General features: G+C 42.9%; 1 protein-coding gene across 4 annotated transcripts in view; it reads left to right on the plus strand.

The window, feature by feature from the left end:
- The window catches only part of nub1 (negative regulator of ubiquitin-like proteins 1), a 33,475-nt gene extending 12,288 nt beyond the window's left edge, over positions 1 to 21,187 (plus strand). For 2 of the 4 annotated variants that reach the window (XM_078231838.1, XM_078231839.1), the window contains exons 6-16: positions 93 to 275; positions 948 to 1,036; positions 4,875 to 4,981; positions 8,476 to 8,662; positions 9,002 to 9,109; positions 10,216 to 10,368; positions 11,458 to 11,607; positions 13,984 to 14,076; positions 15,064 to 15,232; positions 18,385 to 18,429; positions 19,000 to 21,187. In XM_078231838.1, the coding sequence (XP_078087964.1) occupies positions 93 to 275; positions 948 to 1,036; positions 4,875 to 4,981; positions 8,476 to 8,662; positions 9,002 to 9,109; positions 10,216 to 10,368; positions 11,458 to 11,607; positions 13,984 to 14,076; positions 15,064 to 15,232; positions 18,385 to 18,429; positions 19,000 to 19,157 (1,442 nt within the window). In that variant the 3' untranslated portion in view covers positions 19,158 to 21,187. The remainder of the gene's footprint in view (positions 1 to 92; positions 276 to 947; positions 1,037 to 4,874; positions 4,982 to 8,475; positions 8,663 to 9,001; positions 9,110 to 10,215; positions 10,369 to 11,457; positions 11,608 to 13,983; positions 14,077 to 15,063; positions 15,233 to 18,384; positions 18,430 to 18,999) is intronic. The other 2 variants (XM_078231840.1, XM_078231841.1) reach the window with 1 other exon arrangement.
- The last annotated feature ends 2,761 nt before the right edge of the window (positions 21,188 to 23,948 follow it).

Genomic DNA, 23,948 nt, shown 5'->3' on the forward strand with positions numbered 1-23,948 from the left:
CCTTCCGCACCAAGAAACTGTTGCAACACCGTTGTCAGAGCAAACCTGTTGCGTTTCTTTTTCTCTGCTGGTAAGAGTCTTTTATTTTTCAGATCGGTCGCTTGCTGAACAGAATGTAAAAAATAATTCCATGATTATGGTTATGCAAATAACACTAACTGAAGAAGAAGCAAAAGAGCAAGAAACAATCTTCCAAGAGGAGATGAGGGAACAAGATGAGAGGAAAGCCAAAATATCGAGGACCAGAAAGGGAGCTGAAATTTTAGCTCAGCATGGTAAGTTTATCGAAGAAGAATATTGGATGAAGTCTCCTGCTCCCCTGCCTTATTCATGGAACCTTGACTGTATTAATTAGAGTTGGGTGTACTTTGACTGCCTTCACCTGTTTTGATCCTGACCCTCAAGGGTTGTATCTGTAACTGCCTCAATAGGTTAGTGAGTAGATTGAGGGATGGGCAAAGGGGGCGACGGTTGTTGCAGGAAGGAAAGAGACAATTATTCTGGTAAGTGTTCCCAGCAACATCTGAAATGTTATAGAATTTTAACAGCGAGTGAACAATTTTTCCTTGGGTTAAGCTTGGCTGGGGAAATGGATGACATATTGCAATTCCCCTTTCTGCTCTTAGAATCATACAGTGCAGAAGAGGCCCTTCGGCCCATCGAATCTGCACCAACACACGCGAGAAACACTTGAACTCCCACCTAATCCCATCTACCAGCGCTTGGCCCATAGCCTTGAATGTTATAACTATGCTCTTTTATGATATGGCGAGTTAAATCAGCCTGGATGTCTGCTCCTGAAATCCAGCCAATAATCTTGGCTTGATATAGAAGCTGTGGACTATATGGTGATCTTTCAGTTTCCATTGCTCACCTAGATTACTTTTTATTTCTAGACCATTGTGATTGTCTATTTTGAAATAAATTGAATATAACTTTTCCTCTAGGTGAAAATACAGATCTTAGTAATGTTCCATACTTAGAAATTGCAGATCAGAAAGGACGCCCCATCCCTATTCCTGCTGTAGAAAAAAAGGCAAGTGGCTTGTGTCTAATGGATAAGTTTCTCAGCTCATTGTACAGCTTTCTAGCAATATTGCCGTGCTTAGCTTGTTAATATCTTTACATTTGAATCAGGACTGAATGGGATGTGGTTTAGTATATAGGAATTCTATGCTTGGATCAGGTTTGTGTTTACCAAATATGGCATTTCATGTGTGTCCAACAAACCACCATGAATAGTTTCTAAGCATCAATTCTATATTCCCACCTATCCTCTGGGAAGGCACTGAGAGTCCAGGTAATAATTGGATCATCTTGATGCTTAGATTACTTTTAAGATAGACCAAAAAAAAATCTTTCTTGAAGGAGTTGGGGGAATTTTATTATGTGGAGATGCCGGCGTTGGACTGGGGTAAATACAGTAAGAAGTTTAACAACGCCAGGTTAAAGTCCAACAGGTTTATTTGGTAGCAAAAGCCACAAGCTTTCGGAGCCTTAAGCCCCTTCTTCAGGTGAGTGGGAATTCTGTTCACAAACAGGGCATATAAAGACACAAACTCAATTTACAGAATAATGGTTGGAATGCGAATACTTACAACTAATCAAGTATTTTAAGGTACAAACAATGTGAGTGGAGAGAGCATTAAGACAGGTTAAAGAGATGTGTATTGTCTCCAGACAGGACAGCCAGTGAGACTCTGCAGGTCCAGGCAAGCTGTGGGGATTACAGATAGTGTGACATGAACCCGATATTCCGGTTTAGGCCGTCCTCATGTGTGCGGAACTTGGCTATCAGTTTCTGCTCAGCGACTCTGCGCCGTGGTGTGTCGTGAAGGCCGCCTTGGAGAACGCTTACCCAAATATCAGAGGCCGAATGATATCCGAACGGGCATTTGGCCTCTGATATTCAGGTAAGCTCACCTTACCTTATGGATATTCCAAGGCGGCCTTCACGAAACACGACGGCGCAGAGTCGCTGAGCAGAAACTGATAGCCAAGTTCCGCACACATGAGGACGGCCTCAACCGGAATATCGGGTTCATGTCACACTATCTGTAATCCCCACAGCTTGCCTGGACCTGCAGAGTCTCACTGGCTGTCCTGTCTGGAGACAATACACATCTCTTTAACCTGTCTTAATGTTCTCTCCACTCACATTGTTTGTACCTTAAAGACTTGATTAGCTGTAAGTATTCGCATTCCAACCATTATTCTGTAAATTGAGTTTGTGTCTTTATATGCCCTGTTTGTGAACAGAATTTCCACTCGCCTGAAGAAGGGGCTTAAGGCTTTTGCTACCAAATAGACCTGTTGAACTTTAACCTGGTGGTGTTAAACTTCTTATGGAATTTTATTAGTCATGATGATTTTTAAAAATTTCTTCTGAATGTTGGTGACTTTGACAAAGCCACATCTGCTGGCCTTCACTAATTTCTCCCTTTTTCAATCCCTGCTATATTTCTTCTGGTGATGGTACTCACAGAATACCACCACCCCCCCCCCCCCCCCCCCCACCAGCCGCCACACATGTGCGCACGCGCACACACTTGCACAATACACTGTACGAGGCCAAGACAATGAGACAACCTATTCCCATTTGTAGGTTTCACACTCCCCCAGGCAGTTCTGCAAAGTAGCATGGAATAGCAGGACGAGCTTCCTTTCTCCTGCAGTGAATAAGCAAGACATTGAAATGAACAAAAATTTGTATGATGCCTTCCTCCTTTTCCGACATTCCTTAAAACCTACCTACCTCTTTGACCAACCGTTTGGCTGTCTGACCTATAATCTCCTTAAGTGGCTCAGTGTCATACTTTAGTTTATGCCTTTTCATTAAATTTGTTGTTACCAATACCAAACTTCTTCCAGTGCTCCAAATGTTGTACCCTTTAATTTTTTTCATCTCAGAAAGCAACTTGGTAAAGATTCACTGGCTGTTAATTGCACAGTGTTCAACTTAATCTAGATCTAGGCAACTAAAAACAGATGAAGCACTTGAAGAATACAGGGAAAGTAGAAAAGATCTCAAATAGGGAGTTGGGAGGGGTACGAAATGTCCTTGGTGGGCAGGATTAAGTAGAATCCCAAGATATTTTATACGCATTAGGAACAAGAGGACAGCTAGAGAAGCTAGTCCACTCGAGGATAAAGGAGGGAAATTTATGCATAGAACCAAAGGAAGTGGGTGAGATCCTTCATGAGTACTTTACATCGGTATTCACAAAGGAGAGGGACTCGTTGATTGATCATGTCTTGGAGGGGTATGTAAACCCTCTAGAGCAAGTCATCATTGAGGGAGGAAGTGTTGGGTGTATTTAAAAAGCATGAAGGTAGACAAAACCCCAGAGCCAGATGGCATCGATCCCAGATTTCTGAGGGAGACAGGAGAGGAAATTGTTGGGTCTCTAACAGAAATCTTTGTGCCCCTGTGGGCCACAGGTGAGGTCCCAGAGGATTGGAGGAAAGCCAATGTTATTTAAGAGGCGTAGCAAGGATAACCTGGGTAATTATAGGCCAGTGAACTTGATGTCAGTGATAGAGAAACTGTTGGAGAAGATTCTTAGGGATAAGATCTATACGTATTTGGAACTGAATGGTCTTATTAGCGACAGCATGGTTTTGTACGAGGGAGGTCATATCTCACTAATTTGCATTTTTTGAGGAGGTGACAAAAATGATTGACGAGGGAATTGCCGTGGATGTTGTCTACACGGACTGCGGTAAAGCATTAGACAAGGTCCCTCATGGCAGCAAAAGGTTAAATCACATGGGATCAAGGGTGAACTAGCTAGATGGATTCAGAACTGGTTTGGCCATAGAAAACAGAGGGTAGCGGTGGAAGGGTGTTTTTCTAAATGGAGATCTGTAACTAGCAGTGTTCTGCAGGGATCAGTGTTGGGATCTCTGTTTGTAATATATAAGTGACTTGGACAAAAACGTAGCTGGTCTGATTTGGCAAGTTTGCGGATGATACTAAGATTGCTGGGAGTTGCGGATGGTGTTGAAGATTCAGAGAATACAGCAGGATTATAGGCTGGAAAATTGGGCGGAGAAATGGCAGATGGAATTTAATCTGCACAAGTGCACGATGATGCATTTTGGTAGATCAAATTCAGGGAGGAACTATAAAATAAATGGCAGAACCATCAGGAACATAGGCACAGAGATCTGGGAGTACAGGTCCACAGATCCTTTAAAGTGGCAGCACAGGTGGAAAAGGTGGTGAAAGCATTCGGCATGCTTGCCTTCATCGGCCGGGGCATTAAGTATAAAAGTTGGCAAATTATGTTAGTTATATAAAACATTGGTTAGGCCACATTTGGAATACTGTGTCCAATTCTGGTCACCGCACTACCAGAAGGACATGGAGGCTTTGGAGGGAGTACAGAAAAGCTTTACCAGGATGTTGCCTGGTATTAGTTATGAGAAGAGATTGAGATTGTTCTCCCTGGAAAGACAGAGGCTGAGGGGCGACCTGATAGAAGTTTATAAAGTTATGAGGGGCATAGGTGAACAGTGGAAGCTTTTTTCCAGGACAGAAATGACAATTTCAAGGGGGCACAAGTTCAAGGTAAGGGGAGGAAAGGTTCAGTGAAGATGTGCAGAGTTTTTTACACAGAGGGTGGTGGGGGCCTGGAATGCACTGCCAAGTGAGGTGGTTGAGGCAGATACATTAGCGACATTTGAGACTAACTGGATAGACACATGAACGAGTGGGGAATAGAGGGATACAAATGGTTGGTCTAGAAAGGACAACGTGATTGGCACAGGCTTGGTAGGTCGAAGGGCCTGCTCCTGTGCTGTACTGTTCTTTGTTAACAGTTCCTGCAATAAGCTTTATGATTTAAATTCCTGTTTTATTTGCTTGCTAGGCACTTTTATTAGCTATGACACTCCACGAAAAAGGCAGAGCATTTATGAAGAAGAAAGATTATGCTTCGGCCCTGTTGTATCTGTTGGACGCTGACGAAGAATTTGGGTAACTATTACTGTTTTCACATTGTTTCATTTACATACGACATTGAAGATCTTCCAGGACAGATGATGATGTTTTCCCCTTTATTGCACCCAACAATCCTGTGCCTTCCAGAACTTTCCTTTCCTTCTGCAAGAAATTCTACAGTGTTTTTGTCAAATACTTTGTTTATATTTCCAAATTCAAATGTTTCATCAGCATTTGGTCTGGAATAAGAACCTGGACCTTATTCCCTGCCCTCACCGTAGTTTTCACCAGTGCCGTGGCTAATGGAGTCCAGACCCGTATTACTTGAAAGGAATTTCTTCTGTGGCTTTTTTTTAAAAAACAGCACACCACGCCACCATGTGAAACCCAGGCTTTAGTTGTTGTCCTGCAATTCGTGATGAATTATGCTGATTGTAATTTTAATATTAACATTTATAATTGAAGGTCTGCTTTCTAATTCAAATATTTGACTATATACTCTATTGGAGGAGGGAAAAATAGCACAATTGACCTTCATATTATTCAATGTTCGCATTTCTTATTCTGTGGCAGTAACATTTAATTTGGATAGCTAAGCTAAAGATCTCCCCCTTCCCCCTCCTATCTCCTCTTCAATTCTCCTCGAACCAAGGTTTGCATCTTTTTTGATATTTACACAATTCTGTAATTGTTTATTAGTTATGAATTAGTTTCACCGGAAGATTTTCCTCCCTTTTTGATTGCCTTTGATTAACTTAGTTGTACAGTTGCTACTTCGATCTGTCTGCTGGCTATCCAGGCTTTGTTTCAAATCGAGTCTTGATTCCCACTTAATGGGAATAAAGTTGACAATAAGTGATATGTGAAATGTGAAGCATACTGATTTAATCTGCATCCGAGCAAGATCTGCTTTACTGGATCTGCTTTAATAATGATGCTAGATGCCCAAAATGGAAAGTTTGTTTTACATAAAAGAAAAAGCTTCCGTTTATATAGCGCTTTTCATGAGCTGGGCATTCTGGAATCACAGAACCAAAATCACAGAATTGTTACAGCGCAGGAGGAGGCCTTTCAGCCCACTGTGTCTGCACCGGCTCTCCACATGAGCACGGTGCTGTTCCCCTGCCTTCTGTGCCCCTGCATATTGTTTCTATTCAAGTAAAAATCTGATGCCCTCTTTAATGTCTTGATTGAACCTGCCTCCTCCACACTTCCAGTCAGTGCATTTTAGACCATAAAACTTGGGTGCAGAAGAGGCCATGTGGTCCATTGAGTCTCTTCCGCCATTCAATGAGATCACGACTGATCTGCTGTGATAATCCTCAGCTCCATTTTCCTGCCTGATCCCCATAACTCTTGATTCCCTTACTGATTAAAAATCTGTCTATTTCTGCCTTGAACATATTTAACGATCCAGTTTCTACAGCCTTCTGCGATAAAGAATTCCGTAGATTCACTACCCCAGAAGAAATTTCTCCTCTTTAGCTTAAACATGCAACCCCTTACTCTGAGATTTTATCCTCTGGTCATCATGGGCAAACAATATCACAGCACTCATTATGTGAAAAAATCATTGGATTTCTCCCTATCTACTCTGTCCAGCCCCCCAATGATTTTGAACATCTCGATCAAGTCTCCTTTTAGCCGCCTTCTCTCCAAGGAGGACTGTCCCAACCTCCAATCTATACTTATAGAATATAGAACACTACAGCATAGGAACAGGCCCCATGATGTTGTGCCGAACATGACGTCAAATTAAGCTAATCCCTTCTGCCTGCCAGTCCATATCCCTCTATTCCTTGTATATTCATGTGCTTATCTAAACACCCCTAGTGTATCTGTCTCCACCACCACCCCATGCAGTGCGTTCCAGACACCTACCACTCTGTGTAAAAATATAACCTTGCCCCTCGCATCTCCTTTGAACTTCCCCTCTCACTTAAAGTGCATGTCCCCTCGTGTTAGACATGTCAACTCTTGGCGGGGTGGGGGGAAGACTCTTACTGTCAACCCTATCTATGCCTCTCATAATTTTATAAACTTCTATCAGGTCTCCCCTCAGCCTGTGCCAATCCAGAGAAAACAACCCTAGTTTGTCCAGCCTCCCCTTACAGCTCATACCCCCTAATCCGGGCAGCATCCTGGTAAACCTCTTCTGCACCCACTCCAAAGCCTCTTATGTCCTTCCTGTAGTTTGACGACCAGAATTGAACGCAGTACTCCTGTGTGGCCTAACCAAAGTTTTTAAAAGACTCAATGCCCTGACCAATAAAGGCAAGCATGCCATACGCTTTCTTTACTACACTATCTACTTGTGTGGCTACTTTCAGGGAGCTATGGACTTGAACCCCAAGATTCCTCTGTACATCAATGCTGTTTAGGGTCCTGCTATTGACTTTATACTTACCCTTAACATTTGATCTCCCAAAGTGCAGCACCTCTCACTTGCTGGGATTAAACTCCATCTGCCATTTCTCTGCATATATCTGCAACTGATCTGTATCCTTTGACAAACTATCTTTGTGTCATCTGCAAACTTACTAACCCACCCATCTATGTTTTCAAACAAGTCATTTGTATCTATCACAAAGAGCAGAGGTCCCAGTACAGATCCCAGTGGGAACACCACTAGTCGTGGACCTCCAGCCAGAAAAACACCCTTCCACCACTATTCTCTGACTTCTATAGGCAAGCCAATTCTGAATCCAAGCGGCCAAGTCACCCTGGATCCCATGCATCTTAATATTCTGGATGAGCCTAACATGAGGGACCTTGTTGAAAGCCTTACTAAAATCCATGTAGACAACATCCACTGCTCTACCCTCATCAATCACCTTCATCTCCTCCTCAAAATAATCAGTCAAGTTAGTAAGACATCATCTGCCCCACACACAGTCATGCTGACTTTCCCTGATACTTTCCCCATACTTTTCCAAATGCATGTAAATCCTATCCCTAAGAATCCTCTCCAATAGCTTCCCAAAAATTGATGTGAGACTCGCCGGTCTATAATTTCCAGGATTTTCCCCATTTCCTTCCTTGAACAGAGGAACAGTATTAGCTACTTGCCAGTCCTCTGGGACCTCTCCAATGGCTAATGAGGATCTTTGTCAGGGCCCCAGCAGTCTCCTCTCTTGCCCCTCTCAATTACCTGAGGTAGATCCCATCGGACCCTGGGGACCTATTCACAATGCTTTTCAAAAGACTCAACACCACTTCTTTCTTGATCTCAATGCATGTTAGCATGCTCCGCACTAATCTCACTGTCCTCCATGACCTTCTCCTTGGTGAATACCAATGCATGACAGAAGTTTATCATCTCTGGAATCATTCTGCACTCTCTCCAGTGACTTCGTATCCTTCCTATATTGTGATCCCAGAACTGTGAACGCCAGTGAAGTACTTTTGAAGTCATTGTTTAGTTTAGTTTAGTGTCTGTCTTGTGTGCACAATTTGCATAAATCTCAAACTGTCAACTATAAATCTTTTGTGATTTAAATGATGTATTGATATATAGTTTATGGTCCTAGAAAATGTGGGTCTGAGCTCCTGAACATCGTAGATAATCATGCTGTCCTACAACTGGAAGTAGTTTGGTGTTATCTTCAGCTGGAGCAGCTTGACTGCCTTCGTGACGCAGAAGGGAGATTAAAACGCGCCCAAACGCGACTGAATAATTGCTACGGAGAGAACCTGGAGCGACTCTACAACCTGAAGGTTTGTTATTTCATGTTCTTAAACTTGTTGGATAACTTTGCTTTGTTTAGGTAAAATACAGATTTTCTACAAAATTACAAATCGACCGTAAATTTGCAATGTAAATGCACAGCTGAGAGCAGCAATAATTTCCCCAATTTTGACTTAACTGTTACAAACGATATGGTTTACTTTTGTCATGTCACTTGACCCTTTAAATGAGCTTTAATGCATGCAATCACTGCCAGCCTGGTGACTTTGGCAGTATTTCCAAGCGATGGCCAGAGCTGAGTGCTTTTGATGTTGATTTATGCACCTATATGTTTTGTTTTTTTTCATTACTCATTTTGCATTTCATAGGGTAACACTGCCAATGAGCAGGTGCTTTACTTGCGACTCAAGCTTCTTCAGGGAGTGGTATTGTACCATAAAGGAAAGCTGGATCAGACTAAAAATCATCTCAATGAGGTGCAGGCTTTTATCTTGATTTCTGTTTGTAGTTTTTTTCAATATCACTTTTAGTTCCATTTGGTTCTGCAGTAAGGTTTATTTCATTTGGCAGTAAAATGCATTACCTTTTATTACTCTTTTTTATTTCAAACACAATTTTTTTGGAATTTTGGATTCCAGTAATGTGTGAAGTGAAATGTGTGGGAAAATATTGCTACGATTCGTAGAAATCAAATCATAGAAAATGGTGGCAGCACAGAAGGAAACCATTTAACCTGTTGTCTGTGCCAGCTTTCTGCCAGAGGAATTCAGTTAGTCCCTGTCCCTTGTTCTTCATGGTCCTACAAACATTTTCTTTGTTCATCCAATTCTTCGAAAATCATAATTGAACCTCCTTCCCTTTAAATCTGCATCCCCCCAGTCCTTGACCCCTCCACCAATGTGAATCTCTATCTAGACCCTTCACAATTTTGCATCATTCTACGAAATATCCTCTCTACTTGTTCTTCCCGGCGCAGAACAGTCTCCGCTTGCTCCTGTCTGTCCAGTTTCTCAGAATCATTTGTGTAAATCATTTCTGCACCCTTTCTTAAAGCCTTCACATCCTTCCTAAAGTGTGGTCAATCAGAATTGGACACAATACTCCAGTTGAGGCCAAACCAGTGATTCATAAAGCAAGGAAATTATGATGAATCTTTTGTACTTATCGAGCCCAGAATCTCATTTGCCTTTTTAATTGCTTTCTCTGGCTGCCCTTTCACTGTGCACCTATACTCCAGGTCTCTGTCCCCACACTCAGTTTTGAATTGTACCCTCTATTGTACATTGACTCTCCTCTTTTTTTCTTAATTTTTTTCAACACCAGGTTAACATCCAACAGGTTTATTTGGTAGCACAAGCTTTTGGACTGCTACTCCATCAGATGAGCCACTTCATGGAGTAGTGCACCGAAAGCTCGTGCTACTAAATGAACCTGTTGGACTTCAACCTGGTGTTGTGAGACTACTTACTGTGCCCCCCTCGGTCCAATGCCAGCATCTCCACATCATTCTTTTTTTTTGTATCAGTTCGCACTTCTCTGCATTAAATTTCATCACGATTTCTCTCCTGTTTATTTGATTTAGGCAGAAATGTTATTGGGAAAGCTTTCTGTGGATGATAAAAAGGTGGTGCAACTCATGAGTCTTGGATTCACAGCCCAGGAGGCAAGGTTAGGTTTGCGAGCATGTAACGATGATATTGACTTTGCTGCATCACATATCTACCAGAGACGAGAGGTAATTTATATTTAAGTATTTCTAGTAATGTAACCTGTTGTCACCTCATATTGAATCTGCCTTGAGGGATCTCCTCTGGTTCACTGATGCTGGCCATTCCTGTAAACAATGCTCTCATTGAGTTCCATTATTTCAGGGTGGTGGTGGCCCTGATAGGGCCGAAAAGGCAGGGTAACGCCACCTCCACTCTGGGGCAGATTTCAGGCTCATTTTGCAGCTAATGGAGCAGTTTGTTTTCTAGAAAATATGTTCCAATCTTAACTTCAATTCCCTCTTTGTAAATGAGGCAATGCAGTAAACCACACTGGATTTTCTTACGGACTGAAAGACAATTTTGGTCTGTCTAACTCTGAAGCACTTGAGGCTTATACAGATTTTTACAATATACTAAACTAGACTCTTTTCACCTTCCTGTCAAAAGACTGACTAAAAAGGACTGACCTGGGTTTTTTATTGTGGGTTTTTTCCTCATTTTTGCTCTTGACCTGACCATTTAACAAAACTGACCACCACTGAAGTTTGTAGTGTCTTGATGGAGAATGACAATTTTCCCACGTTGTGACGGATGATGGAGGTTCCCCTACAGATGTTTGCTTAACTTTGTTTATTTGAAAACTAGGAATTATGTTCTCCCAATGCTACTCCCCATCTCTGGATTAGGACTGTGGATGTGGCAATAAGGGCAGAAGAAGCCTGATTACTGATTTGAATGACCAGCCTTTACTTGATGAATCCCATCTTTCTTCCTTCATTAGCCTTGGTCCACAAGAGGCCATAGGCATCTCTTTAAGACTTACGTTTAAGACTTACCTGGATAGTCACATGAGCAGCCTGGGAATGGAGGGATACAAACGATTGGTCTAGTTGGACCAAGGAGCGGCACAGGCTTGGAGGGCTGAAGAGCCTGTTTCCTGTGCTGTACTGTTCTTTGTTCTCTTTAACAGAGAGAGACAAGAGGCTTGGTGTTTTTCCAAATTTAGTTTCTTCATTTTTATAAATGAGCCAAGATTTTTAATTTGCCTCTTCGAACTCTTCCAATTGAAGTTATCCAGACTTTAACTGACTTATTTTCTGTGCTGTATTCTGCAGGAGAAAGCTGAAATACGGAGAAAAGAGAAAGCAGAGAGGAAAAGGAAAAAACAAGAAGCTGTGAATTCCTTGGTGGCGATGGGCTATTCGGAAAAAGCTGCTGCCAAGGCATTTAGATCAGCGAATAATAACTTGGATCGTGCCATAGAGGTCAGTCACTTTCACTGCTCAGAATTGTCTAGTGTCTTCAAAAGTTATTGGGAGTTTTTTTTAGTTTATTTATTAGTGTCACAAGTAGGCTTACATTAACACTGCAATGAAGTTACTGTGAAAATCCCCTAGTCACCACACTTGTCACCTGTTTGGGTGCACTGAGGGGGAATTTGGCATGGCCAATGCACCTAACCAGCACGTCTTTCGGACTGTCGGAGGAAACCAGAGCACCCGGAGGAAACCCACGCAGACACAGGGAGAACATGCAAACTCCACACTGACAGTGACCCAAGCTGGGAATTGAATCCGAGTCCCTGGCGTTGTGAGGCAGCAGTGCTAACCACTGCCACCGTGCTGAGTTTGAGTCTATAAGATGAAATAAGTTGCACCGCATTTTACTGCTGACTAATGGAGGTTCCAGTTAAAACTGGTGAAGAAATACCCCTAGAAAACTGACCATTGTAGTGGTGGCACAGTGGTTCGAGCTGCTGCCTTGCAGTGCCAGGAATCCTGGTTCGATTCCCGGCTTGGGTCACTGTCTGACTTGATCTGACTTGAGCTACAAAAAACGTTATTTGCAGTTTTCTTTCAGTTACAGACTTCTTATAATTTAGGTTTTGCATTGCCCTTGCCCACCCTAGCCCTGACTGAGGAGCAGGGGTGCACAATGCTAATGGAGTCCATCAAGGGTGGGGAGGAGGAACAGTGTGAGTGGGCTGGGATCCACCTACTGTCCTTCTTGCCTGTAGGTGCTGCTCTGCCTGCCTTTTATGGGCAGCATGGTGGCACAGTGGTTAGCACTGCTGCATTACTGCACCAGGGACCCAGGTTCGATTCCTGGCTTGGGTCACTGTCTGTGTGGAGTTTGTATGTTCTCCCCATGTCAGCGTGGGTTTCCTCCAGGTGCTCTGGTTTCCCCCCACACTCTGAAAGACGTGCTGGTTAGGTGCATTGATCCGAACAGGTGCCGGAGTGTGGTGACCAGGGGAATTTCATAGTAACTTCACTGCACTGTTAATGTAAGCCTTACTTGTAACTAATAAATAAACTATACTTTACTTTACCTTTAAAGGCCTCCTCCCATTCTTGCTGCAGATCAAAAGGGGCCCTGAGCTGGATGCTGATGGACTAAACATTTCCTTTCTCTTGGTGACTCCTATTAGATAAGAGTTAGAGCATTACTTGCTCTTTTTAGCTGAAGTCCTCAGAGAATTTACAAAATAAATGTTAGAATCTCCCAGCATGACTCGTAAGTCTTATTCAAAACTCTAACAGCAAGTGAACTGTAATAGATGAACATTACCTTTTTAAGTGGTGTTCAAAGTAATCTTCAACTTATCATAGAATCCCTACAGTGCAGAAGAGGCCATTTGGGCCATCAAGTCTGCACCGACTCTCTGACAGGCTCTCTCCCTGTAACCCCACATATCTACCATGGCTAAGCCATCTGATTCACAAATCTTGGGACACTAAAGGGGAATTTTTCATGGTTAATTCACCTAACCTGAACATCTTTGGACTGTGGGAGGAAACAGGATCACCCAGAGGAAACCCACGCAGAACATGCAAAATCCACATAGACAGTGACCCGAGGATGGAATCGAAACTGGGTCCCTGGCACTGTGAGGCGGCAGTGTTTACTCCCAATCTACTGATTGCTGTTAGGAGTTCAGAGAGTCCTTTAATGGGCGGCACGGTAGCACAGTGGTTAGCACTGCTGCTTCACAGCTCCAGGATCCCGGGTTCGATTCCCGGCTTGGGTCACTGTCTGTGTGGAGTTTGCACATTCTCCTCGTGTTTGTGTGGGTTTCCTCTGGGTGCTCCGGTTTCCTCCCACAGTCCAAAGATGTGCGGGTTAGGTTGATTGGCCAGGTTAAAAATTGCCCCTTAGAGTCCTGAGATGCGTAGGTTAGCGGGATTAGCAGGTAAATATGTGGGGGTAGGGCCTGGGTGGGATTGTGGTCGGTGCAGACTCGATGGGCCGAACGGCCTCCTGTATGATTTCTATGATCATTTCTAACAGTAGCAGAAAAAATGCCAATCAACCCTTTAACAATTCTACTGAGTGGCTATTCCTAGCCAAGTCTTTAAGTGCCTTATCACGATGGCATTTTTCAGCTGAAAATCTGATCTTGACAACCTCTGCGGCTCTTCAGTTGCTGACGTGTTTAATCGAGATAATCTACCAAAGTTCTCATCCTCTGAATATGCTGATTTTGTTTTTCAGACTTATGCACTTAATATCTCTGTTCAACAGTCGGGTGTTAAATTCTATTTGAACCCACCCATTTTAAATATACTAAACTTTGCTCATCACTCATAGGTTCCATTATTGTAGGTAATAATGACTTGCCTCATTGAATTTTCTTTCAGATACTTCAACGCAGCCCTGAGCCAGCCCACCTAGACGATGAAGAAGCTGGGCCAAGTAACAGAGTTGAAATCTCTGAAGAAACTATTAACCAGGTCTGCATTGTTGCTGTTCCGCAGTCACGGATAACTTGCACAAGCTTTCTGAAATTTCACAGCCTTGCTTGCCTATCAACAACGCTCCCAAATCCTGAGTTCCTCCTCTGCTCCCTCCAGTTTATTTTCCCCTTCTCAATCACCTTTAAGGCACAATTCTATGGCTGTGAACCACTACCATGTATGTCTCGCCCAATCGTTCTCTGCATGAACCTATATATAATGGTGGCCCAGATCTTCCTTGCAATGATCAGATTGCCACTTCACTCATAGATCCCTCAACTTGATGCTGATAGACATTTTTCTGGGCTCTTCCAAGCCTGGCTTCCAAAGAAAGGCAGAGCGTGTGTCCTTCGGGAAGATGGGGCAATCCCCCTTCACTGTACTGCCTGCTGTAAGCTAAGTTTTTGTGAATGGGTCGGTAGTTGATGAGTGAGGTGGCAGAGGGGTTGGGTGGGGGGGAGGGGGGGCAGTTGTGAAGGGAGGGTCAGTTGTGTACCCAGGTGTTAGACTAAGTTTTAATCTGTTTAACATTTTCTTAGTAACAACCCAAGAACCGTGCAGTCTCTGCCTTTAACCTCTGTAGCCAAATGAAGCTGTGATCTGAACCCCAGACATGACATTATTACCAGTCGCTATTGGACTGGCTCTCTAAATCAAGTTCCTTGTAGTTTTTTTAATGGAAAAACTTAAATGTCAGTGCCTCTTCGTTACACATGGATGATCACTTGGTGTTGGGTTTTTTAACTTGGTGTCAGACTTTTTATTTTTTGACATTTTTTTTGGTTTACTGAGATCCATATTACTGTTTATGCTAGTAATGAAATAAGTGTAACTTCAGTGTTAAAATTCAAGGCTAGAGAACCTTGATAATCAGAGTCTACTTTTAATGAGTTTCTGATGTATCAAAATTTCTGATTTCCGTGATGATTTTAATTATAGATCAATACGTTTAAAGGATGTTCTTCCCCTTTTCAAAAATTATAGGTGGCGTTTCTGGGCTTTGATCACTCTGCTGCAGAAATTGCCCTCAGGAGATTTAATGGGAACATTGAGCGTGCTGTTCAGGCGCTGATAGATCACGGTGGCTATCTTCCATCGAGTCTACTTAATTCGCCTCCCTCATCGTCTTCACCAGAGGATATGGAGATTGAAGGTGATTTAAATACACTAATTTGCAAGTCTATACCATGCTTGTGTCTGAATGCGCAAAAAGTGAGAATTGTGAAGCGTGAGGGGGGAAAAAAGCACCTTTTTAAGTCTGTGTCTTCTTCCAAACAGAGGGTGTTGCCTCTGTTTTTGACTTGGTATATGTGACCATTCCCAACCTATTCCTTCCTTGTTTCTTTTAGAATATTTCCAGGCTGACATTACAGCGCTATCTTATGCTGTAGTATAATGACTGTTGCGAGGAAAATGTTTCCTCTGTGATGGAGGCAAATAAAAGCTCCTAACTCCTATTCGTGTTTTATACCTTGCTATAGCAACAAATAAGAAAAGAACTGAGATGAATTTTAAGGTCAGGTACATTTTAGAATCCCTTTGGGCAACTGTTGTCAACATGAATAGGTCTGGATAGGGTAGACTCTCAGAGGCTATTTCCAAGGGCTGAAATGGTTGCTACGAGAGGACACAGGTTTAAGGTGCTGGGGGGGTAGGTACAGAGGAGATGTCAGGGGTAAGTTTTTCACTCAGAGGGTGGTGGGTGAGTGGAATCGGCTGACGTCGGTGGTGGTGGAGGCAAACTCGTTGGGGTCTTTTAAGAGACTTCTGGATGAGTACATGGGATTTAATGGGATTGAGGGCTATAGATAGGCCTAGAGGTAGGGATATGATCAGCGCAACTTGTGGGCCGAAGGGCCTGTTTGTGCTGTGGCTTTCTATGTTCTATGTTCTATGAATCTCCTCCAGGCCAAGTGTAATGCACGGCAGCTGAAGGGTAAATCTTTTTAAACGATGGGCAACAAGAGAGCAATGGAGGCTGATCATTGAATATGTTCATTGATCAATAGGGGTGTTGAGGGTTATATAGGGGGCAGACAGGAAAGTAGAGTAGAGACCACAATCAGATAAGTCTTGATGAATGGCACATTCTCCTAATTCTTGTGTTCTCTACAGCAGTGCAACATTTCTTCCCCACAGCACTCTGGTTGTCGTCATAGAAACATAGAAAAGTACAGCACAAAACAGGCCCTTCGGCCCCACAAGTTGTGTCGAACATATCCCTACCTTTTAGGCCTACCTATAACCCTCCATCCTATTAAGTCCCATGTACTCATCCAGGAGTCTCTTAAAAGACCCTATTGAGTTTGCCTCCACCAGCATTGACGACAGCCAATTCCACTCGCCCACCACCCTCTGTGTGAAAAACTTCCCCCTAACATTTCCCCTGTACCTATCCCCTAGCACCTTAAACCTGTGTCCTCTCGTAGCAGCCATTTCCACCTTGGGGAAAAAGCCTCTGAGAGTCCACCTGATCTATGCCTCTCAACATCTTATATACCTCTATCAGGTCACCTCTCATCCTTCGTCTCTCCAAGGAGAAAAGACCGAGCTCCCTCAGCCTATCCTCATAAGGCATGCCACTCAATCCAGGCAACATCCTTGTAAATCTCCTTTGCACCCTTTCAATCTTTTCCACATCCTTCCTGTAATGAGGCGACCAGAACTGAGCACAGTACTCCAAGTGGGGTCCGACGAGGGTCTTATAAAGCTGCATCATTATCCCCAGACTCCTAAACTCAATCCCTCGATTGATAAAGACCAGCACACCATACGCCGCCTTAACCACCTCCTCCACCTGCGGGGCCGATTTTAGAGTCCTATGGACCTGAACCCCAAGGTCCTTTTGATCCTCCACAGTACTAAGAGTCTTTCCCTTTATATAGTACTCCTTTATCCTATTTGACCTGCCAAAATGGGCCACTACGCATTTATCTGGGTTGAAGTCCATCTGCCACTTCTCTGCCCAGTCTTGCATCCTATCTATGTCCCTCTGTAACTTCTGACATCCCTCCAGACTATCCACAACCCCACCAACCTTCGTGTCATCGGCAAACTTACGATCCCATCCCTCCACTTCCTCATCCAGGTCATTTATGAAAATGACAAACAGCAAGGGTCCCAGAACAGATCCCTGGGGCACACCACTGGTGACCGACCTCCATTTAGAAAAAGACCCATCTATACGCGCACTCTGCCTCCTTTCGGCAAGCAGGTTCTGGATCCACAGGGCAGCAGCCCCTTGGATCCCATGCCCTCTCACTTTTTCTAGAAGCCTTGCATGGGGGACCTTATCGAACGCCTTGCTAAAATCCATATAAACCACATCTACCGCTTTCCCTTCGTCAATGTGTTTAGTCACATTTTCGAAGAACTCCACCACGCTCGTACAGCACGATCATGTGCATATTTATGAATTTTTTTACTATTTTTTTCCACTGACTAAGAACCAGATTAAGAAATGACAAATTAATTTCATATATAGAATTCTGCAGCTAGCAGTCATCGCCTCCCTGTTTGAAAGGGTGATTCCTGTTACTTGGTGACTTTATTTCTTGTGTGCTTAGTGTTGCTGTTTCTTGGAATGTGTGCATGGATGAGTGGAAAAGATATTCCCTCCTATTTATTACCCCTGGATAAATATATGGTTTCATCTGGTAACACTACCATTCGGACTTTCTGCCCAATACTTCACTGAAAGGCCATAGTATGAGGATCCATTCTTTGAACAGAACCTTGTGCTTCTGTAAGCAGCATAATATGCCCAGGGTTAATGGTGGGGCCTTAACTGTGACTCCAATCACTGGAGATCAAATTGGACGCTCACTTTCTTCACAGATCCTTTCTGGAAAAATGCCAACTGACAAATGCAGACTGAAGCAACTGTTCTGAAACAGTAAATGCAACATTTGGAGGAAACCAGTTTGCTCTTAATTTTACATGTATCCTGTATAAATCTATATAAAATTAAGTGGATTATTAGCCAGAACTTGACATGGGAGAATCCTTCCATTCTTTCAGTCCAAGTTTAGCTATCCAGTTTTTTTTATGTTCACTCTTGCGATATGAAAGTCAACTGGTAAGGCCAATATTTATCAATTCCTAACTGCCCTTGAGCAAGTGATGGTGAACTGCCGCAGTCCACATAATGTAGGTACATCCACAGTGCTGTTAGGGATCAAGTTCCAGGGTATTTATGCAGTGACTGTGAAGGAACAGCAATGTTCAAAGTCAGGATGGTGTGTGACTTGGGGGAAACTTGCAGGTGGTGGTGTTCCCATGTATCTGTTGCCCTTGTCCTTCTAGGTGGTAGAGGTCGTGCGTTTGGAAGGTGCTGCCGGAGGAGCCGTGGTGAGTTGCTGCAGTGCATCTTGTGGATAGTAATAAGTGCTGCTGCTGTGTGCTAGTGGTGGAGGGAGTGAATGTTAAACATAGTGGATACGGTGCCAATCAAGCAAACTGCATTGTCTTGTGTAGTGTTGAGCTTCTTGAGTGTTGTTGGAACTGCACTCATCCAGGCAAGTGGAGAGTATTCCTTCACACTCCTGACTTGTGCCTTGTAGATGGTGGACACTACAGGCTTTGGGGAGTCAGGAGGTGTAGGACATTGCAGAATTCCCAGCCTCTGAACTGCTCTTGTAGCCACAGCAGTATTTATATAGCTGATTCTGTTCAGTTTCTGGTTATTGGTAGAATGTTGATCGTGGGTGACTTCGAGTCCCTTCCACCCTGATGTGGGACTGTGACAGCCAAGACCAATGTCTACATAAATGTAAATCTAGCAGTGACTGCTGTTAGTATTTAGGCCCAACAGCTAATTAATATTGTGTGAACTATATTTTTTACCTATTGCTAAATTGAAGTGTCTTAAATTTCAGCCAAGAATTTAAAAATTGCTTTTTATTTTGTGCCTGCCACCAGAGTCCTCGGAAGAAAAACAAAGGGAACGTGAAATTGTGGAAGAGGTTTTGGCAGATATCCCGGAACATGAAGAGGACTACCTTGACATGACCCTGGAGGAGGAGAGGGAGGTCATTATCAAGTACAAGACTTGGCTACAAGGGTCACACCAATTATGAGCAGTGAAGGAGTCGGTGTTAAAACCCGGTCACTGAATTGTGCCTCATGCACCTGTCTAGAAAATATGCCTTTTTATATTTTAATGGTTCACCAACTTTTTAAAAAAACTTTCTGTTAATGATTTAATTGCCAATTTTTTTTAATTTAAAAACCTGAAGCCATGGCATCCTTTAAAAATGAAATCAGCTTTTAGTGCAAATGTTAGCAATGAAAATGTGTTGCTCCGGTACCTTTTGCCGTAAATGCAGACAGTTAGTTTACCAGCAGTGTCCTCATTACCAAAATAGATGCTGGTGTTGCAGTAAACAGCAGATCCAAATTTGGCTGCTACTAATGCTGGGTACTTGTGTTTGACAAGGAGGTGCTGATTACTTGACTTCTCTGGATTTTGGTTTCACGTTTACTGAACTGCAAATTCTAGTTGGGGAAAGTTCAGTAGCATAAGAAAAGCCTGTCTGATTCGAGTTTTATGAGCTCAGTCAAACAGATTTCTGTCAAGTATATCTCCTTGAAGATGCTTTGATTGCATCACCAAGCTTTTACCTACTAGTGCAACAGTCTTAAATTGTGATTTTTGACAGTCAGGTTCAGTGGACAATATCATTTACTTGCTTGCCCCGATACTCATTTCTAATTGCAGAGAATATAATCAGTATTGGAAGCTTCCTGGTCACAGTTATCCATGGCTCTCAATTCCACACCTGGTTTTGTGCACCAGTCATTGTTGGGTCTGATTGCAATACACCCTAGAAAACCTAGAGGGGGTGTTTCAAGCATCGATGCTCAAAATTTTATTCTCAAAATTAGACCAGGGATTAGATTTGAGGTTGGAGACAAATGCAGGTGTGTTCGCAATAGCTGTTCTACCTCAAACTGAAGCCTTATCCGAGTGAGAATGACTTTGGAGATCTGCAAAGCAAGATTGAAGCAGAGATTTAGCAACCTTACCCCTGATGAGGCACACTTGTTTGGTGGCTTGTATTTGCTTTTTCCTCAGTATTTGGATCATGATGTTGTTCTTGTCTTCAGCACTTTTTTTTTAACCATAATCCCCCTTCACCTCCTGTGCTTCAGGGCTAACCTCCAAAGCAATTTGCTCCAGCAAAGTCAGGAGTGCCTCTCACTGATTTTCTAAATAACATACCTGGGACTCGATTGACTAGTGAGCTTTAACTGCTGACGGTAAAATCCTAATGGGTGCTTAAAATTAACTGGATACTGACTTTGAAAGGGGCAGCTGGGAGTTTAAAGATGTGAAAATAGGAATGATCTTTAACTTCAATAAAAATGTACAGATTTAAATAGAAAGCATACGCAATCCTATTTTTGAAAAATGTATTTTGTCTTAAAATTTGTGTACAGAGCCAATTCTTTCCAGCAATAACACTGACAGATTATTTTATAAAGTAAAATGTGCTGTAATGGATTGACTTGAGCTGAGCTGATCTTATCCTTTTATTTCTGACTAAATACTGGGCACATGACATGGGAATTCATCCATATTTGGCCTTGGGTCAGTGATGGCATCTTTTGCCTCGGGCACAGAATCCAGGCTGACATGTTCAGGAGGTGCCACCTTTCAGATGTGACAAACCAAGGCCTTCTCTACCAAACGTAAAACATCCTGTGGCGCTCTTTGAAGAATGGGGAGTTTCTGCCTGCTGTCCAGGCCAACGTTTGTTCCGGAACCCCCTTCAAATACTTTGCTTCATCAGATGCTTTTAACCGGATAGATTGGGAATGCAACAACTTGAATCAATTGTGATTTGTCAAACTTCAAAAGATCAGATTTTTATTTTTGCAGCCTGATTGAATGTTCCTCCCATCCTGACCGCCCCCAAGTACATTTCTGAATTTAAATGGCTGTGCTTCGTCAGGATGTCTTCTCCCTTTCCCTTTTTTTTTCTGTTTAATTTATTACTTTACCCAATGAATTATTGCCCCTCTCTGCTCTTGAAGTCGTGCTTCTTGGGAGTTGTAATTTTCAAGTAGTTTATAATACTCAAATAAAATGATACTGTGTATTGAATGCTTTGTGTGTGTGTGTGTACATGATTTAGAGTGGTTGCTATCTGGAATAATTGGATGTTACAGAAGCTAAATATAGTGCTGCCGCGGTTTCAAATCCCTAGCTGGCTCCTAAGCAAGATTGCAAAAGTCAGATGAGTCTAAAGGAAAAAGTTGACACCCTCCAGCATAGTTGGAATTGAAATGTCTGGATGGCAGCAGGCTCCAGGGACTGGATCTGTTGTCCAGCAGCTGATTCAAAGTTTCCTTCGCTGACAGTCTGCACGTGGTCAAGCATTGAGCTTTCAGTGGCCAAAGAAACAGCATTTAGAAGTGCTTTTGACAAGTGAAAAGATCATTTTGGTAGAGAAATCTGGGGAGATAAGAAAACTTAAAGGAATGGAAAGGATTGTAATAAAATACTTGATTGGGGGAAGGTCATTTGAAGTTTCGTAAAGAGAAAGGGCTGTGTGGAAAAGACTGAAGCTGCAGCAGAAGTGAAGTCTTCATTTTGTTGGCTGCCTCAAGGGTTGATGTGTATCTCAAAGTTTAGGAATGTCACAAACAGTTTTCTGTTTCAGTTCATATGCCAGCTGTTAACCCCCGACACGTGTGAAGCTTGTATCTGCTTTTTCCTCGGTATTCAGATCGTGATGCTGTTCTTGTCTTCAGCATTTTTTAACCATAATCCCCCTTCACTACCTGTGCTTCAGAGTGGACGCCCCTCGGCCCCAAAGCAATTTACTCCAGCAAAGTCAACAATGTCGCAATAACAGACCTGGCACTTTCTTGACAAATGAGGTGCAAATTCATAATCAAATTTCTGTAGTGTTCATTATCATCTCTCTCTACTCTTTTGCTGCGATGGGTAATTTGCAATCATCATCTTGGCTATGTAACCGGAATTCCTCTCTTGCCCATTTACATTTTGGCTGTCACTTTGGAACCATGACCCTTGCTGCCTTTCCCTAAATTCTGGGATTTTTTAATTCATTCGTGGGGTATGGGCATCATTGGCTGGCCAACATTTATTGCCCATCCCCAGTTGAGTCAACCACATTGCTCTGGAGTCTTGTGAAGGCCAGACCAGGTAAGGACGGCAGATTTTCTTCTGGACAATGTTGAACCAGATGGATTTTTCTGACAATTGACAATGGTTTCATGGTCATCAGTAAATTCTTAATTCCAGATATCTTTTATTGAATTCAAATTCCACCATCTGCTGTGGCGGAATTCGAACCCTGGTCCCCAGAACATTAGCTGAGTTCTGGATTAATAGTCTAGCAATAATACCACTAGGCCATCACCTCCCCTTTAATCCCTTCAGGCTTTTCTCTGCTGCTGCCTCCCCTTCTTGATCATTTCTTCCTTGTCAGTTACTTTGCTTCTAATTCCTAGCCCAAATTATCACTACTCCTCTGCTTTCCTACTTTCTTATTGCCATGCCAGGCTTGAAACGCATGAAATAGGAGCAGGAGTAGACCATGGAGCCCTTTGAACTTACTCCGCTGCCATTCAGTATGATTGTGGCTGCTCTCGAGCTTCAACTCTTTCTCCACCTCCTCCCATAGAATCCTTACAGCGCCAAAAGAGGCCATTCAGCCCATCGAGGCTGCACCGACAACAATCCCCCAGGCCCTAACCCTGTAACCCCATGTATTTACCCTGCTAGTCCCCCTGACACTAAGTGGCTATGCTAAATTGCCCATCAACCTAACCCACACATCTTTGGACTTAACTCTATAATTCCCCGCAAAACCAAAAATCATTTATCCCAGCCTAAAATGTTTTAAATCATGGGGCATCCACAACACAGGGTAGAGAATTCCAACAATTCACAACCCAAATAATGTCTCTTTACCTTGATCCTAAATGATTGGCCCCCTTATCCTGAAACTGTGCCCGTGTTTTAGACTCCTCCCAACAGGTGGAAATAGTATGTCCGTCCTATTAAATCTCAGGATAGGTTTTGATGCGAATGTACTTCATTTCCAGAGAATATAAGCTAAATTTGCACATCCATAAGTTCTGGTGGCACAGTGGTTAGCACTGCTGCCTCACAGGGCCAGGAGCCTGCGTTCCAGCCTTCGGTGACTGTCCATGTGGAGCTTGCACATTCTCCCCATGAGTTTCCTCCCATAGTCCAAAGATGTATAGGTTAGGAGGATTAGCGGGGTAAATGCGTAGGATTATGGGGATAGGGCAGTGGGTGGGTAAGATGATCGGTGCTGACTCAATGGGCTGCATTGTAGGGATTCGATGATTCTGCAGCTAGCTCTTAGAGTGGAGGCCATCGGATCTTGGTTTGTCGGATTTTAGTCCTTCAAATTTCACCAATATGTTTTCCTCTGCTGATATCAATTTCCTTACTTTTTAGCCCCTAGATTACCATTTATCTGACATGAAGCTTGTCTTCTACTGTGAAATCTGGCACCAAATATTTGCTCAGTGCTTTTGCCATTTCCTCATTCCCCGTGATTATTTCTCTTGACTCTGCTTCTAAGGGGCCAACATTTACTTCAGCTACATTCTTCCTGTATAATTATAAATGCTCTTACAATTAATTATATTCATGGCGAGTTTATTCATTCTACTTTTTCCATTTCCATCAACGTTTTGGTGACCTGGTTTTCAAGATGATCCAAATCCTCAGACTTGCTACTGTTTTTTTTTGCAGCACTGTAAGCCTCCTGATGGGGCTTTTGTTTTTCAATGGAATGTATTTTTGTTGAAGATTTGGAACTGTTTCATTAAATGTTTACCTCCCTATCTTGTCTGTTTGT

The sequence above is a fragment of the Mustelus asterias genome, chromosome 2 (genome assembly GCF_964213995.1).
Source record: "Mustelus asterias chromosome 2, sMusAst1.hap1.1, whole genome shotgun sequence".
Taxonomy (NCBI): Eukaryota; Metazoa; Chordata; class Chondrichthyes; order Carcharhiniformes; family Triakidae; genus Mustelus; species Mustelus asterias.